This window comes from Prinia subflava (assembly GCF_021018805.1).
Source record: "Prinia subflava isolate CZ2003 ecotype Zambia chromosome W unlocalized genomic scaffold, Cam_Psub_1.2 scaffold_39_NEW, whole genome shotgun sequence".
Taxonomy (NCBI): domain Eukaryota; kingdom Metazoa; phylum Chordata; class Aves; order Passeriformes; family Cisticolidae; genus Prinia; species Prinia subflava.
Genome location: NW_026960613.1, coordinates 259,565 through 278,050, shown reverse-complemented (window position 1 = coordinate 278,050; position 18,486 = coordinate 259,565). Strand labels below are relative to the sequence as shown.

The window sequence follows — 18,486 nt, the reverse complement described above, 5'->3', positions numbered from 1 at the left end:
TTCTTATGGTAAATTGGAAAACTATAAAATTGTATTGGGTAAAAGTCAATGTTTTAGGAGACCTTGTAGCAGATGGTGAAACTAACAACCCTGAAAAAGCCTGCGCCTCCATTCAGAAAAGAGACAATAGGCTTACGGAAACGGGGACAGCCTCCTCGAGCACCGGCAGGAGATCCATCGAGATAAGGTGGCAGAAACATCAACGGTTCCTGACTACTCCCTCTCTGGTCATCACCCATATCTCGATCATTCATCAACCATAAGGATCTATAGAAATTGGACATTAACATATGAACTGAGAAAAGAACTCTTTTCAGCCTGGTCGGGGAAACTCCTGAATTTGTATAGCTAGTCGGGAAACAATGGGAAATATGGGGAAATATTGCCGAGGGCAGAATAAAGTGTATAAAAACCAAGCCCCGAACAGGGCAAATTTGTGAACAGTTGGGGGAGATAGCAGACTGCCAGGCTCTGTATCTCATGGTTCACCCTTGGCATTTTCCCAGGAAAACTATGTCAAGTATCTCCGCTGTTGGTGGGTTTTTGTTATAAACATAGATGGTTAATTCATGTTCTTATGATAAATTAGAAATTTATAGTTGTATAATGGGATATCAGGTAGAAGTTTATGTTTTAAGAAACTTTGCAGCAGACGGCGAAACTGACAGCCCTGAGACAGACGGCGCCTCCATTCAGAAGAGAACAGAGGGGTTTTCCGGGAAAGCCTGCAGCTGCCCAAGCACCAGGGAGGGGACCCCGGAGATAAGCTGGCACCAGCAACTCACACCTTGGGTGCCAGCTTCACGGACCATCAAGCCACATCTTCGATGTCCCGACCACTCATCAACCCTAAGGACCTATTGAAATTGGACATTAATATTTGAACTGGGAAAAAGAACTCTTTTTGCTTGGTCGAGGGAACTCCCGGATTTGTATAGTTGGTGGGGAAACAATGGGAAATATGGGGAAATATTGCCAGGGGCGGAATAAAGTGTATAAAAACCAAGCCCCGAACCAGGCTAATTTGTGAACCGTTGGGGGAGATAGCAGGCTGCCAGACCCTGTATCTCACGGTTCACCCTTGACATTTCCCGGGAAAACTCTGTCAAGTTTCTCCGCTGTTGGTGGGTTATCGAAATTCTGTGATTTGATTTGTTATTAATAAACCAAATTATTATTTAAAATTGGAATATCTGATTGGCATTTATAACAGTTTTCGAAATTCTGTGATTTGATCTTTATTAATAAACCAAATTATTATTTTAATTGGAATATCGTATTGGCATTTATAACAGGGATGAAGTAAGAAGAATGAGATTGACATGTTTCAAAACATATACAAGAGTGCTGGTGGCCAACAAGCTATTTTTCCAGTTTTATATATCAAGTCAGATGAAATTACTGAAATTTCACCTGGATGCTTACTTCCTTTTAAGTGCTTTGTCAATCCCAGTAATAAATTTCATTTTTTTCTGCTTTGTGACATTGAGACTTAAAGCTGGCAAATTTTGTTTAGATGTTTGTTGTAGTTTAGGAATGGAACCCCCCAATTTAGTTCTCCCACCAAGATTCTCCAAACCCCACTACTGCTCACTCGCTTCCCATCCCCCTCTTCCGCCCCCACAGGTGGCCAGAAAGGAGAACTGGAGGCACAAAAGGCAAAGATCACAGGCTGAGATAAGAACAATTTACTGGAAATGGCAATGAGACAAGAAAACAAACAGTAACAGCAACAATATTAACAACAAAAGTGTATGAAAGAGAGTGATTCACATGCAAAAGTGCTCACTGCAGAGCTCAACGATGTGACTGCTACCCAATCCTAACCTCCCTGTCTGCCACACTTGCTCAACCAAAAGGAAGCCCTTCTCCTCAGAAGGGAGTCCCTTCCCCCACCCCCAGCAATGATATGAGATGGTATAGAATAGCCTCCAGGCCCTGGCCACACCCCCTCCTGGCTACTGCAAAACTTAACTCTGTCCTGGCTAAAATAAGGACAATGTTTTATCCCTAAACATGTGTGCTATGAATATTTTGATAAAATAATCAATTAAATCATGTAGTAAATATAGTATGTTAATTCGTGTTTTGGTGCATGCAAACTGTAAATATGTTCTGTAAAATGTAACACTGGTTAAAGTCAGGCATGGAACTGACTACTCCCAAGACAGGCAGCACCCAGAAACTGCCATTCAGAGGAACACAATGCAATGCCAGGAATCAGAGATGCTGCCATTGGCATCAGAAAGGAGGACACATCAAGATAAGAAATCAGTCCTCCTCCCATAACAGCGGAGCCGGAGCCGTGAATGCCCAGCCATCACACTTGAATCAGAATTTGGTCTTCCATTCACCCACCAGGAGGAAAGAAATTGGCACTTCTCCCTCCCAGAGGAAACCCCATTCAGTAGACCAACATTCGAATAACCACCCCAAGAAAACAAAGAACTGTGGGGAAATCCTATGCCAGGGCCGAAATAAACTGTATAAAACCCGGACCCCAGAAGAGGCCAATTTGTGAACTCTGGGGGATTGCAGTGTGACAGAGGCTGCTTTCCGTTCACCCTCTGACAATCCCGGGAATCGTCACCGTAACTCTGCTTGTTGGTTTTACCAAAATTCTGTAATTTTTTTTTAATAAACCAAATTATATTTAATTGGCAAAGTGGATTGGCATTTATAACAAATCATATTAAAGCGTTAGCTATGATTATAAGTTGAAAATTGTGAAGTATAGAAATATCAGGAGTGCTGTGTTTGGAATCTGTAACCACAGAAATCTCGCCAAGAAGTTACTGGACCCTTATGTTTCAGTCAAGAAGCTATGGAGACTCATGCTCACCAGTTATGCTTCATTTAATATAATGTATAAGCATCCATGTTCATGTGATATGATGTATCAGTGGTATAAGTTCAGCACATTTTAGAGGGAATACGGTAGCAGCCACCCAGGCTTGGAAATAAAGTGAAAAAGGATTAAGAACTGAAAAACGTCTTTGCTCAAAACTTGGGCAAGGACCATAATTTACAACAGTAAGGAGAGTGGCTACAGGAAGAGATAAGCCCACTCTGGAGATAGACTTGCCAACGACTGATGATTATCGCCAGATATGGATCTAGACTCCATCATCCTGTGCATCCCAATACAGGATTCCCCCTGAAATCGAATCAAGCATTCATCTCTTCTTGGAAATCCAATCAACCTTACCGACAGTGAGAACAGAATTTCATTAATATGGAGCAAGAGTGAGAAAAGGACAAAAGAAGTATGAAGAAATTCCCTGTCTGGCCAAAACTGTATATAAGCTGACTCTGCGGGGACTGAAATTGTGAACAGGGGGACTACAGTGCGATACAGGCCGTAGCAAGGTTCACCCAGTGCTGATCCCGGGCTCGACACTGACCTTGTTTGTGGCTTTTTCATTTTGCAAATTTGTTTCCAATATTTTTTTTTGTAAATTATTAATAAAATTCATTTCTATTAATTGGATTGGCTACATTTTTATAACAGAGACCATGGAAGTTTTTGCCACAACTTTAATACCCAAGTATGCTAACTCTTTTTCTAGTGGGCAATACCAAAAAGTCATCCCCCTCTACCACCATCTTTTTTTTTTTTTACCAGATAAAAAATTTTACCAGAGCTCTGTAGTATATTACTCAGAGCAACTGAATTTCTTGGAGATGACATTTAGACAATGCTCAGGCTCAAATGTTTAATTTCATTGCTATTTTAAACTAGGAGAACAGATGTTCAAGAGCATTGCAATTTTTATGAATTGCATAGAGGTCTACCTTTGCACTTCCCTAGTAATAAACTTAAGATTTCAAATTATCATAGGCTTTATTTATGTTTTTTCAAAATAACATAGGCTTTGTTTTGAGAAACAAACACAATACTAAGCTAGATACACTACCTTCCTTGCAGCAGTCTTTACATTCACATTAAGTGCAGGTTTGTGCCGAATATGTATGCACACACAGATACTTGTACACACACACAAAAACTGTACATGTAAGTACAGAAAAATATAGTATACAAAGATAAAAAGTAAGAAATAATTTGTTAGAAAGAACATAAAATAAGATACAGTTGTTTGCAACCACTGTATACTTACTATTTTGTTGAATCTGATAACTGATATTCTCGTCGTCTATCATAACATTCCTGGATTCCAGGGTCATTCCATAAACTTCTCAGTGCATCTACATAGGGGTTCTCAAAAGTTGACACCTTCTCTACATCGACTTCTCGTACTAAATGTGCATGAGCCTAATTTGAAACAAAGAAAACAAATTTATTTCATTTTCTATGTTTACAAATAGTTCATATATTGTGAATGTGATTAATAGGAATAATTTTTGAGATTTGCCATCTTACCAATGTGTGATTATGAAAGAATGATGTTAAGGTGTGTTCAAACTAAGAAAAATAGTAATAGGGATGATGAGAGAAGGTGAATTAATAAATGAGTATATGGGCCATTATTTCAGAATAAACTTATCCTAATCCAGTATTATTTAGCTGAAATTGATAAAATGTTCACATGAAAATTTATATTAAATTAAACTAATTTTTAAGAAAGCTTTTATTTTTCAGGTCAAATTTTAGGGCATATAATATACTTGCTTTTTAAATGATAACTTATTAAGCAACTTGGCAGAGTTAGACTGATGGGAGCAGAAAGAATGGGAAGGAAGGAGAAAACTTGTCTTTTAAAGAGATTCATTTATATGTACATACACTAAGAGAGAAAAAGAACAGATGAGAACTTAGCAAACAAAATACCAAGGGATTCTATTCTCAAATTTAGTCTACATTTCAGACTAGACTCATTTCAGTAAGGACACAGAGCCTTTTGCATTTTAAATCAGGTAAGTGGATACAATAAGGACTGGGTTTGTTATTTTTAAAGTAATTTATCCTGCTTACACACAACCTGTCACCCCTCTTTTTAGACAGTCCAGGAGAAAGCTACTACTCATTGCTTAACAAAATTTTATACCTGCAACTATTGTCTACTCATGGGGAAATCAAGAACCCCAAGTTCAATCTGAAAAATGTTTGTCTTTGAGATATGGAGAACATATGCTATCTATTATAAGAACTCAAGTCTCCAAGTTCTAACAAAGTATTTCTTCTGGAAGATCATGTTCACCCATCCCAAAACTGAACAGATCATGAAGGATTTCTACTATCTCATAACAAAATTTTTAAAAAACGGTATTCCACTCATGACAAGCCAATACTCTTGTGAAACAGGAAGATATATTTTTCCCAAAAGATTTTGTATTTTTTGCTCAAGCCCAGTTATGTATTCAGTTGGCTTTATAGTCTTCCAAAAGAATGATACCCCAAGTATCTGCTCACTTCTTGTAACAAACTGATACAACAATATATTCAGATATTATTTCTTTTATTTTTCTTGAGCTCTGAAAGTATGGCTGGCCAGATGATATCAAAATGCTAAGAGAGGTAAAAGACTGACTCAGTATTCAAAACTTGCTCTAAAGCTTTCATGGGAAATTCATCATAATTGACAGATCCTCAAGTATTATACATCAAGAGCATCATAAAAAGTAATTACTTTATTCAGTTATTAATTTACACATCTAATTACTAAAAAAAAAAAATCAAGATTTTTAATAGTTTTATTTACCAGTTCTGTTTGTCCTGCCCTAGAACTAATATGACTGCACTCTGTGGCAAAACCTATGAAATGAAATTCAATATATACCACTGGCATGTATCCATCAGAAATATAATTCAGCCTTTTAAAAGAAACATTCTTTCCTCAATGAAAACTGTTTCTAGTTCCCTGGGTAGACTTGGGTAGACTCATGACTACTTGTATCCTACTGACATACAGCTCTTCATAACAATGCTGCTTTTCTTAAAAAAGTAGAAGTAATAACCCTTCACACAGATTTCACGTCTTTATGCTACATCTAGGCTATGGTGTCTTGTTCCCCAGAGGTACTATACTTTGCTGTAGATTACATTTTTTCTTTCTCTGAGTCTTTGTCAGTTGGTATCTTCTATTGGCTTCTAATTTTTGGTCAAAAAGAGAGAAATCTAAAACCAGGACCTCATCTATTGGCCTGTTTTCTCATTTGCTCTGATAAAAGCCAAAAGTAATTCTACTGAAGCCTAATGAGATGCAAAAGCATCAATTTAATGCAGAAAAAGACTCAGCCATGCATGATGTGTGGTGCTACAACTGCTAAACACTGGATTTAGTTTCCTTCCACTAATATAATATCAATCTTGGAACATTACTTTTGATATTAGCACTCAAATTGCTTGCATGAAAAATCTGAGGACTCATCATTCATCCAGTTTCTGCAGTATAAACTTTATCTAGTGCTTCTTAGTCTTCACTGATACTTTTTGCTGCACCCAAAAATAGACACTACTTGAAACAAAACAGTAAAGCTACCGCCCCTTAAAAAATTGTACCATCTGAGATTTCTTTCTTTTGGAACACAAACAAGTGCTATCAAAGCAGTGAAACAAACAAACAAACAAACAGGATTCTGGGAGTACCACCAAATTCAAATTGGTAATTAAAATGTAATTACTAGTTAAGCTGTAATGTTCTGCAAACAAAATCTAGATTATCTTACTTTACAGTCTGACATCAGCAAAGAACATTTTCCATGTCCTTCTGAAGATATAAGAACACATGTAACAATTTGCACATTATTTGCCACAGATGTTATAGAAAGATTCATCCAATTATCTTCAGCAAACCACATCAATTTTTAAGTGTTTCTTCCTTGATTTCTACAGGTATTAAAAAGAATCATCCCAGAAAAAGGAAACTGAAATTTCCAGGCATACCATTAGAGGTATTTTCTAACAGCGATTTTGTGTCTGAAACCAGGAAGTCAGTGTTAGATGATAACAAAATAGCTATCTTTTCCTTCTTCATCATTCCCTTCAAAAAATTATTGACAATGTTAAAAAACTAATTTTGAGCTTGAAGACAATTATATTTTTATACTGATCATTCTGGCTATATTATTTTCCCCCGACTGCATTTAAAAAGAAATATATTTTTTAATCTCTAAGATTCTGTCCTGGTTCTGGCCTAGATCAGCGGGAGGGGACATGGCCAAGACATTATGTTATTTGATAACATCTTATGTCATTGCCAGGGGTAGGGGGAAGGGACTGTCTCACTTCCAGGGAAAAAGGATTCCTTCCAGTCAGAAAAACATGGCTGCAGTCAGGTTGGGTCTGGCTCTGTGGTGAGCATTTTTGCATGTGAACCATTATCTTTTTGTATAACTTTGTTTTTGATATTGTTGCTGTTACTATTAGTTTTCTTATCTTGATGCCTCAAGAGGCTACCTGGAACAGAGGCTGGACAGAGTTAAAGAAATAAAGAAGGTATTTATTAAAAGGCCTTGAAAGGATACACCTTGGGCAGTACAAGAGCCTGGCCGTGGCTCTACTCAAGATGGACCCAAGATGGATGACGGGTCACGATTTTTCACACTTTTATAAGTTTTGGTCCATTTACATATTGGGGTTAATTGTCCAATTACAGCTTCAGGTTATGAAGTCCCAACCTCCCAGATTGTTCTTCTCAATTCACCGTTGTTTATACCTTTTTGGTCCTGAAGCTGCAATGGTGTCCTTGGTTCTCAGGCTGGAAAAGGATTGTTTTGTCTAACTACCCTGTGAAGAGAATTTGCTAACACTTTATATGAAGTTCAGAGTCACACACTAAGGCAGTACAGAATCTAGAAAATATGAAAGCTAAAACTTAAGGCATCAATCTCATTGCCATTTACAGTGAATTGTTCTTATCTCACCCCGTGATCTTTGATGCCTCCAATTCTCGTCTCTGGCTTAACCCTGATCACCCGCTGGGGGGGGGGGGGGGGTGGGGGGTGGAAGAGGGTGTAGGAGACACAGTGTGGTTTGGAAAGTCTTGTTAAGAGAACAAAATTGCAGTGTACCATTCCTAAACCATGACAGTTTCATAGTGTCAGTTTTCTACCTATTATCTAATTTTTTGAAAGCACAGATGTTCCTCACTGACTAGGCAGGACAGAAAATGGGTCTGTTCCCATATTGTCTCCATAGATGCACCAACCTTTTGGAATCTTACAACAGTGGTGACCTAGTTACTGGGATAGGAGGCAGAGTTTAGCATTAAGCGTGTGAGAAATGACTGCTCACTTTAAAATTTTAAAGGTTTATTAAACCTCAACAAATGCAACAAAGGACTGAATAAGGAAAAAGTGCAGTGCTGTTAGAGTGGCCAACCGCCAGAGGCTCATCCACAAAATGTCTGCTCCGCCTTTTACTCCCCTGGTGTTGCATTAGACAACCCTGGCCCCTCTCAAAGTCTGCCAGTCAACTCTTCTTTGCCGTCCATTGGTGGAAACCTTCTTGCAACTTGATTGGAGACCAGGTGCTGTCATGCCACACCTCTCCCAACAACAGGCTTTCCCTATTCCCAGCTGCCCCATGCAAGGGGCACATGTACACGCCCTCCCTCCCCATGTCCCTGACAACCCTGACAACCAAGGCTGTCCTGTGGGAACAATACAGAGGGGGGGAAAGGGAACTATGGGGAGAACAGAGGGTGTCCAAACAACAAACTACAATTACATAACCATACATCAATAAAACTTCTACCATACGCACAATATTAATCCCTTAATTGTGAGAGCCAATCATCATATTACCCATCTATAACAGGGGTAACAAAATTGGGTATTCTACACTCCTCTACATCATCTTTAGTGGACTGTCTTTTTTAAGGCAGTAGGGGTAAGCATAAGGGCTGCCATTCTTTCTCTGGCCTGGAGCTGGGAAGGGGCTGGGACTGACCAGACTGCACTGTCACTGCAGGTCCCCTGCTCATCATTTTCTTCAGCCGTGGAGCCCAAGCCTTGAAAAGACAGCAGGTTGCCATGGGAAATGGAGCAGCAGGGGTGGCCCCCCCCAGTCCAGTCTAGTCATGTGCAGCCAGAGCCTGCTCGGGACCCAGCCACGTGTTGCCTGCCCATTTGCTGCTGCCTCCACTGAGACCCAGCAACCCCCACTGCCGTTGCCACTCACTGTCAGGGAGAGAGACACTCGCCACAAGTCAGGGAAGATCCAGATAGCAACAGCACTCCCTACCACCACCACCACCACTGCTGCTGCCAGGGGGAGGGAGCTTGACCATGTGAAAAATATGGGATGTTAATTCATGTTCTTATGGGTTATTGTTACATCCCCCTGGGGAAATGGTTTCTTCTCCCTCAGGGACCCCTCGAACCCCTGTCATGTAGTCTGACCCTTCCTTCCCCTTCTGACCCCATTGGCTGTGTGCCAGCTTGCCCCTCCCTCAGAAATCCTGAGAAAAGACCCCTGTCCCCTGGGATCGCTCTCTCTCCTGGGACACCAACCTGGAATAAAGATCGCTGCAGCAAAAAGGGTGAGAGCCTCTTTTGAATCCTTTTCCTGTCTCTCTTGATATAATCCTCCTAGGCCTGAGAAGGACTGAGCTAGCTTAGACCCTTAAAGAATAAGGAGGTTTATCAATTGGCCCCCAACCTGGGTTTAAATATAGAAACCCATGCGGAGCTGCAGACCTTTCAGGGTCTTAGAAGCTTTTTGGGAAGTTCAATTACCCTAGCCACTTTGGCCACATTTTGTTGCTATAGGTGGGTAGGGATCAGCTCGTAGCTTGTGATTTTGCCCAGTCACGAGTGAGCTAAAGACAGGACCTTCAGTTGCTCCTGACTCAGCATATGCTACCACGGACCAGGTAAAGACCTCCGTTTGACTGGTACCACAAACTGGGAGGGAGTAATTTTACCTTTGCAAGTAGCAGCGGATGACTTTAGGACCCAGCGGCTAGGAATTTTTTTTTTTTTTTCGTTTCCGATTGCCACGGCCCGCAGGCCTGTGGAGCGGCTCCGCACAAGGAGCCCTGGTTTTTGGGGAAACCCCGGCCCGGCCAGGTATCCCATCAGCCAAGAAAGGCGGCGGGACCCCCCCAGTGCCACCGGGGCTGGAGAAACGGCGCGGACACGTGACCGCAGCCCCGGAGCTTTCCCCGCCTGTTCTCTCTGGTTATAGGAGACACAGGAGTTACATACAGCTGACTGAAGCAACTGGAGGCTGGATTTTGAGCAAATAGCTTTCAGTAATATCGAATTATGGGCATACAGCTATCTGCTCCTCAAAAGAGTGTATTAAAACAACTTCAAGACCTTTTAATTAACGTTAAAATTTCCAAAAGGCTGCAGAAAAAATTTGTTCGCTGGTTAGAACATGAATTTACTGAAGCTGATTTATTACAGATCGATACTGTTTCCTTTTGGGACCACGTGGGTACTGTGATCACAGATAAAGTCCAAAATAATGATCACGCCGCTTCTGTATTTATCCCAATATTTTTGCAAGCTCGTAAACATCTTCTAGAGTTAAGCAAACCTAGCCAGGAGCAAAAGCTTACCCCATGTAATCCTCCCTCTGATCCACCTTTATATCCGGGTTTACCTTTGTCCCGGGATCCCTCTGACACAGCCAGTTTCTCTCCAACTGATCTCGGTGGGAGGGCAGCGGGGGCCCGGGGCTTCTGCCATGCTGCAGACCCCCTGGGGGTCCCTCTCCACGTGGCAGATAACAATGGCGGCTGCCATGTGCTCCGACCTTCCCCCCACAACCCCTTCCCCCCCCTACCCCCTCCCCCTGCCCCCGCCCCCACCCCATACCCCTGTGCCAACCCCTTCTGGCCTCCGGCAGCCCCACCCCACCCCTCCTCCCCCCCTGCCTCCCTCCCGGCTGCCCTGGCAGCACGGAGGGGGCCGGCACCTCCTCCCCCTGCCTCCCTCCCAGCTGCTGCGGCAGCACGGAGGGGGCCGGCCCCCCCTCCCCGCACAGCCACGGCGGGGGGTATGATTGCCACACAGCGGAGGGAGGGGGACAGCCTGGGCTGCCCAGCCAGCACGGAGAGAGCATGCCCCCCCTTCCCAACCCCCAAGGGACTGCAAACGCGGTAACTCCAGTGTCCCCAGGCACAGGGATACCGGCAGCAGTTTCCAGACCCTTAGCAAATGCAGATGAACACATTTTCTCTGTTGCTCCTGTTACATATGTAGGTAGAAGGCAAGGTTCTAGGCAATACCAGCCACTCTCCTACCAAGACAATAAAGAGCTGTGCAAGGTACAGCGTGAGTTTGGGAGGGACACTCCCATCTTTAAAGGGATGTTTAGAGCCACATTTGATTCTAATGAAATGGTTCCTAGTGATATTAAAGACTTATTCAGATGTCTGTTATCTCCCTCAGAGTATGATCTGTGGGACAATATGTGGAAAAGAGCTTTAAGAACAATTTTACAGGAGATTCAGCAAAACCCTAACATGGCTAAGGACACTGAGAATAATGATATTACATTTGAACATCTGTGTGGTGAAGGTGCCTGGGCTTGCCCCGAAAAACAAACCCGAGTGTTATCCAAACCAATTTTACTTAGGATTAGCACTGTAGCAGAGAAAATGTTTTATCAGCTACCATCAAGGGAAGGGAAAGGAAGTTATGTCAATGTTAAACAATTTGCTACGGAGAATTTCTTACAGTTTGTTGATCGTCTGAGGACACAGGTGGAACACCAAGTACCAGATCCCGTGGTGCAGGCAGAGCTGATCAAAGAGATGGCTCAAAGAAATGCTAATGAGACCTGTCGTAGAATTATTCTCAGTCTCCCCTTAGACCCTCCACCTACTCTGTCCCAGATGATAGAAGCTTGTTCCAGATGGGCAGAAATGTTCTGCACATCTGAAAGACATCCTGGACCAACACACCCACAGCATACAGCCCCTGCAGGACCACACCCAAGCAGGCAACCGATGCCACCAGACCAGCTGCAGCGCATCATCTGCCTCCGCTGCAGGAAACCAGGACACTTCGCCAGATCCTGCCCTCAGACCCAGAAGCAGAAGAAATCCCACAAACAAAAAAACTGAATTTACAGCGCGTGCCCGCTGTTGACACTACAACGCGCAAAGATACAAATATAGCGGGACTCACATTGGCAAAAGCTTCTCTCTTAAAAAAAAAGGGGGGGAGGGCAGGTCACGGGGTGTGGAGGTGCAGAAAAATGTAAATGCTAAATGCTCAACTAACAAAGTTTGGCAACCACTTGGCCGTTTTAGACTTGTAACTACCAAAGGTTTTCATTTCAGATCTACTGAGTGGATGGTTATAACAGTTGACTTGTCTAACATCTCACAGGACCTGACGGTTTACCACATGGGATTGGACAGTGAGTATTTTGTTATTGGGGACACGGCACACACACCCTTGGAAATTGAGATAGCTCCCATGACCATAAAGGGAAAAATAATAGGCCTCATGTTGTTGGCTCGATGTATACAACCTCCCTTTTATCTGGTAGCGGGGCAAATTCTTGCCCAAGCTATACCGGTTCCAGCAGAGATCACAGCAGACGGTAAATCACCAGAGGTCTACTGGACAGAGGTGGTGGGGGAACCTAAACCCTCTATGGCGTGCAACATTACGTATGGGTCGGAGCGCCTCCTAGTGGTAGGAGTCCTTGACACGGGCGCGGACATCACTGTTCTGCCACAAAGCATGTGGCCTTCGAACTGGGAATTACAGCCAGTGGCAGGCAAACTTCAGGGCATAGGAGGAATCACAATGGCAAGGATTTCGAAAAACGTGGTGCAAATTGAGGGACCTGATGGAAAGGTGGCGAATGTCCGTCCTTTCATAGCAGATTATAAGGCCCCACTGTGGGGGAGGGACACCATGTCTCAGTGGGGAGTCCAACTGGTCATTCCTAAAACACCCCAGGATTTTTGCAAGTAGCCACTGTGGAGCGCCCTACCCAGAAGTTAAAGTGGTTGGAAAACACCCCCAGATGGGTAGCACAGTGGCCTTTGAGTAAAGAAAAGCTCAAGGCGCTGGAAAAACTCGTGGAAGAGCAATTGGCTCAGGGACATATTGTGGAGACAACAAGCCCCTGGAATTTCCCGATCTTTGTAATAAATAAACCGGGAAAGGACAAGTGGAGGTTGCTCCATGATCTACGAGAAATTAATAAAATAGTAGAAGACATGGGACCCCTCCAATCAGGGATGCCCACTCCAACAATGCTCCCCCGAGATTGGAAATTGGCTGTCTTAGACATCAAGGACTGTTTTTTCCAAATTCCATTGCACCCTGAAGATGCCCCAAGGTTTGCCTTCTCAGTTCCCACTGTCAATAGACAGGCCCCAATGAAGCGTTATCACTGGAGGGTCCTTCCCCAGGGTCTCAAATCGAGTCCTTTCATATGCCAACAATATGTAGCCTCATTACTGTCTCCAATACGCGCACAGAGAAAAGAAGCCATCATCCTTCACTACATGGATGATGTGCTAGTGTGTGGCCCCAATGACTCTATACTCCAACACACGCTTGACCTAGTGGTTAAAGTTTTAACCTCTGCTGGATTTCAATTACAGGAGGACAAGGTTCAAAGGATGCCACCTTGGAAATACCTGGGCTTGCAAATCAGTGCAAGGACTGTTGTTCCACAGAGCTTAGAAATTGGTTGCAATCCAAAAACTAGCAGATCTCCACTCCCTGTGTGGGTCTTTGAATTGGGTAAGACCCTGGCTAGGCCTCACAAATCAAGATCTAGAACCCCTCTTCAATTTATTGAAGGGGGAGAAGGAGCTGACGTCTCCCAGGGAGCTGACCCCAGAGGCGAAGACAGCAATCGAAAAGGTACAAAAAGCCTTGTCAGAGAGACAGGCTCACCGGTGTGAGCCAAAGGTGCCTTTCCAGTTCATTGTTCTAGGAAAACTGCCACACCTGCATGGTTTGATCTTTCAATGGATCGAGGAAGAGAGAGATTCACTCTTGATAATAGAGTGGGTTTTCCTCTCCCACCAAAGATCCAAGACCATCACAGAGCCACAGGAGCTGATAGCGCAGCTGATTCGGAAGGCCAGGGTAAGATTGTGTGAATTGGCAGGTTGTGACTTTGCATGCATTCACCTCCCGGTCAGACTTTCAGAGGAGGGAAAGAACTCTCCTGAGAGATTGACCAAAGAGATGTTTGAGCATTTGCTGCAGAGTAATGCCAGTCTCCAGTTATCTCTGGACAGCTACAGGGGACAAATATCAGTCCATGCCCCGTCCCACAAGTTGTTCAATGAGGAATTCCACCTCATTCCTCATGAGAAAAGGAGTCGGAGACCACTCAAAGCTCTCACAGTCTTCACAGATGCATCTGGGGCTTCCAACAAGTCGGTGATGACTTGGAGGAACCCACAGACTCAGCATTGGGAAGCTGATGTCGAGTTTGTGGAGGGATCCCCCCAAGTGGCTGAACTGGCTGCAGTGGTAAGAGCTTTTGAGAAGTTCTCAGAACCAATCAATTTGGTAACTGACTCTGCCTACATGGCGGGAGTAGTGTCCAGAGCGGAGCAGGCTGTGCTCAAAGAAATAGAGAATGAACATCTCTTCAGGTTGCTTTCAAAGCTAATCTATTTGGTTTCTCATCGACAGCACCCGTTTTACGTGATGCATGTGAGGTCACACACTGATTTGCCAGGTGAGATCGCAGAGGGGAATCGCCAGGCAGACTCCCTTGCTGCACCAGTTGAAAAGGCACATCTCCCTGATGTCTTCCAGCAGGCAAAACTGAGTCACCAACATTACCATCAAAATGTGCCAGCCCTGATCCGACAATTCCAGCTAACACGGAGCCAGGCTCGAGCCATTGTAGGTACCTGTCCGAACTGCCAGCTCCAGGTCATGCCATCGATGGGCATGGGGGTTAACCCCAGGGGCCTGGGCAGCTGTGATGTATGGCAAACAGACATCACACACATTCCTAGTTTTGGTCGCCTCAAATATGTTCATGTGAGCAATGACACATATTCAGGTGCAGTTTATGCCTCTGCCCACGCAGGAGAAAAATCCATACATGCCAAGCAGCACCTAGTGCAAGCCTTTGCAGTGTTGGGAATTCCAAAAACAATCAAAACTGATAACGGCCCAGCGTATGTGTCCAAGGAGTTCCTAGAATTTGTCCAGCAGTGGGGAGTGGAGCATAAAACTGGCATCCCTCACTCCCCCACAGGTCAAGCTGTGATCGAGCGTGCACACCAGACGCTCAAACAGGTTCTGGCTAGGCAGAACTCCTCGGCTTCATGGATGACACCACAGCAGAAGCTCTGCAAAGCCATGTTCACCATCAATTTTCTGAACTGTTCATTTGAAAACATGAGTCCACCTGTGGTACCTCATTTTAATAGTGGTAATCAGTTTAAATTGTCTCAGCGTCCACCGGTTTTGATTAGGGATCCTGAAACTTGGGAAACCAGAGGTCCCTATGAGCTGGTGACCTGGGGTCATGGCTATGCATGTGTGGCTACTCCCTCAGGCCCTCGGTGGATTCCCCAGAAGTGGGTGAAACCTTTTGTCCCCAAAAATCCAGCTCCAGCAGAAGGGGATGAGAAGCAAGTGACTGATGCTTCGAAGAGAAGACGCCGCCGGATGGAAGAGAAAGAACCTCCCTAGAGGTGGATTCCTTCTGGCAGAAACAGGAACCTTTTTAACATGTTTTAAAAATGTTTATTTTTCCCTTCTAGAGAAAACCTACCTCCCACTCAATCCTATGATGAACCCCATCCAAGTTGTCATCCTGCTAATGCTGAACAGTCTGGCAGCTGCATGGATCATCCCTCAACCACGTCAGAACGTCTGGGTAACCCTGGCACAGACACTTCAGCAAGAAAACATATGTTTGTCCACTGCAGCAGCTAAGAACCCTATGTCCACCTGTCTGGTAGGAATTCCTTTGCAGGCTGGAGAATTTCCAGCAGGCTTGGACAAATACAAGTCCAACGAAATTCCAGAGGCACACACCCCACAACCACACAAAGATCATCAAAAGCAAGGTGTGTTTGCCATGAACCCCTTAGCGGAATGGGTGCAGGGTTTGCCCAGGGTAGCTCATGAACCCCAGGAGTTAGAACTACTGGGTTCCTCCCCTGCCACATACTGCATCCAGTTCTCTATCATCCCAAAACCCCCTAACACTGACGAGTACCACCTTATAAGGCAGTTCCGGGGAGAATTTACTGCAAAGAGGTGGTGTCATAATGTAAGCCACATTGTACCAGACAACCCATCTCACTCCAAACCCAGAAACCTCCCTAGAGGATTGTTCTTGGTTTGTGTGGATCGGGCATGGGCAGGAATTCCATCCCGGCTTTTCGGAGGGCCATGTACCATAGGGCGATTGTCCGTGTTGACACCCAACCAAACTTTAATTCGTGAATGGACACACAAAAACAAATCGGCTGACAAAATTCAAAAAAGGAGTGCTGACAATTTGGACCCAAATTGTAATTCAGACATTTTTCATTGGGCAAAGTCAAAAAGAGTGGCTGTATCCCTGTTTCTTCCGTGGGTAGCAGCAGCCAAAGCTCTAGGTGAATTGGGCCACCTAGAGTGCTGGGTGGTCAAGCAAGCTAATTTAACATCCATCGCCATCAGCTCCCTCCTAGAAGACGAGGAGATTACCAGACAGGCCACGATCCAGAACCGTGCTGCTATTGATTATCTTTTGCTATTGCATGGACATGAATGCCAGGAATTTGAAGGACTCTGTTGCATGAATCTGGCCTCAAAGGCTCCAAACATCCATGCTGCCCTCTGAAGCATGAACCACATGATCGGACAAGTGAAGCAAGAATCAGAAGATTGGATCAAGGAACTGTTCAAGGGCTGGGGATTCACTGGGTGGTGGACTTCTGTAGTCAAAACAATTTTGTTACTTTTTGTTATCCTTTTCCTTGTAACCATAGCATTCGGGATCCTACGCTGTTTGATTTTCAAGGCTATTAATGGCCTCATATCTTCTGCCTCATAAGTCAACCATATAGAGTTGGCAAATCTAAAGCGATCTGATTTCCCTACCAACCATAAGTGGTGGGAAAACCCACACTCCGTGTCAAACAGAATTTGAGAATTTCTCTCTGTATCTTTTTAAACAAAAAAAGGAGGAGATGTTACATCCCCCTGGGGAAATGGTTTCTTCTCCCTCAGGGACCCCTCGAACCCCTGTCATGTAGTCTGACCCTTCCTTCCCCTTCTGACCCCATTGGCTGTGTGCCAGCTTGCCCCTCCCTCAGAAATCCTGAGAAAAGACCCCTGTCCCCTGGGATCGCTCTCTCTCCTGGGACACCAACCTGGAATAAAGATCGCTGCAGCAAAAAGGGTGAGAGCCTCTTTTGAATCCTTTTCCTGTCTCTCTTGATATAATCCTCCTAGGCCTGAGAAGGACTGAGCTAGCTTAGACTCTTAAAGAATAAGGAGGTTTATTTATCAGGTTATGACATATTAAAATTATGAAAATCACTGTATATATGTTATATGAGAATATAAGTTTCAGTCTGCCTTGAAAATTTGCTAAGACAAAAAGCAGGCACCACCCTGGAATTTAACATTCAGAAAAGAGAAAAAGGATTTACAGGAAAACCAGCCGTCTGCTAGGCATCAGGAGAAGACACATTAAGATAAGCTATCAGTCTTCTCCTCCCTGGATGGCAGAGTCATCAGATCATTATCTTCAGCCAACACCCTCATTCTAGCATGGAGCATCGAACACCACCATTAGAGGACCATCATCATCCACATCTGCGGAGATGAACTTTAACCATTCATAAACCTGGGCATCTGTACCCTCACGGGAAACCAGAAATTGACACCTTGCAGGAGAGGAGAAACTCTTTTCAGCTAAGCCAGAGACAACTATGAATTTGAATAACTAGCTTGGAAACAAAAGGACTATGAGGAAATTTTTGCCAGAGGCGGAATAAAGTGTATAAAAACTAAGCCCCAAACAAGGCCAGTTTGTGAACTCAGGGGGGACGGCAGTTGGCCAGGTACTGCGCTCCAGTTCACCCTTTGACGATTCCCCGGGTCAATCGTCAAAGTATCTCCACTGTGGGTGGTTTTGCCGAAATTCTGTAATTCGATCCTTTTTAATAAACCAAAAATTATAATTTTAATTGGACTACTGTATTGGCATTTATAACAACCAGGACCACGTATCTTGGCAGCACAGTTCCTGGTTTGATCTAGCTCATCGGGTTTTGTTTTGTCCCTGTTTTTCCATTGTTCCCGAGCTGGGGGGAGGATGTTTGAGCCACAAGACCCTCTCTGGTGTGCTGCCTGTTCTCCCAGGTGCCGCGTGACAGACAGCGTGGGGGCAGCTACCATTTTGGTTTTGCCGGGGGGGGGGGGGGGAGGGGGGGAGTAGGGCAGGTGATGTTTTGCCTTTATTGGTTTTGTAGGTAAACCATTTTGTGACGCTAATGTTTTTGTTTTTACCTCTCACAGTCCTGTTTTCTTTGTTTTCCCCTCCACTGTTGGGCAGGGGGGAGGTGCTCAGGAAGTATTACCTTTTTTTTTCCCCACTGAGTTTTTCTTTTCCAAACTATTGCA

General features: G+C 44.0%; 1 protein-coding gene across 1 annotated transcript in view; it reads right to left on the bottom strand.

Annotated features, from left to right (window-relative positions):
- Window positions 1–18,486, bottom strand: part of LOC134565197 (guanine nucleotide-binding protein G(q) subunit alpha) — a 275,102-nt gene that overhangs the window by 128,148 nt on the left and 128,468 nt on the right. The window contains exon 3 of the mRNA XM_063424683.1: window positions 4,119–4,273. Within this exon, the coding sequence (XP_063280753.1) occupies window positions 4,119–4,273 (155 nt within the window). The remainder of the gene's footprint in view (window positions 1–4,118; window positions 4,274–18,486) is intronic.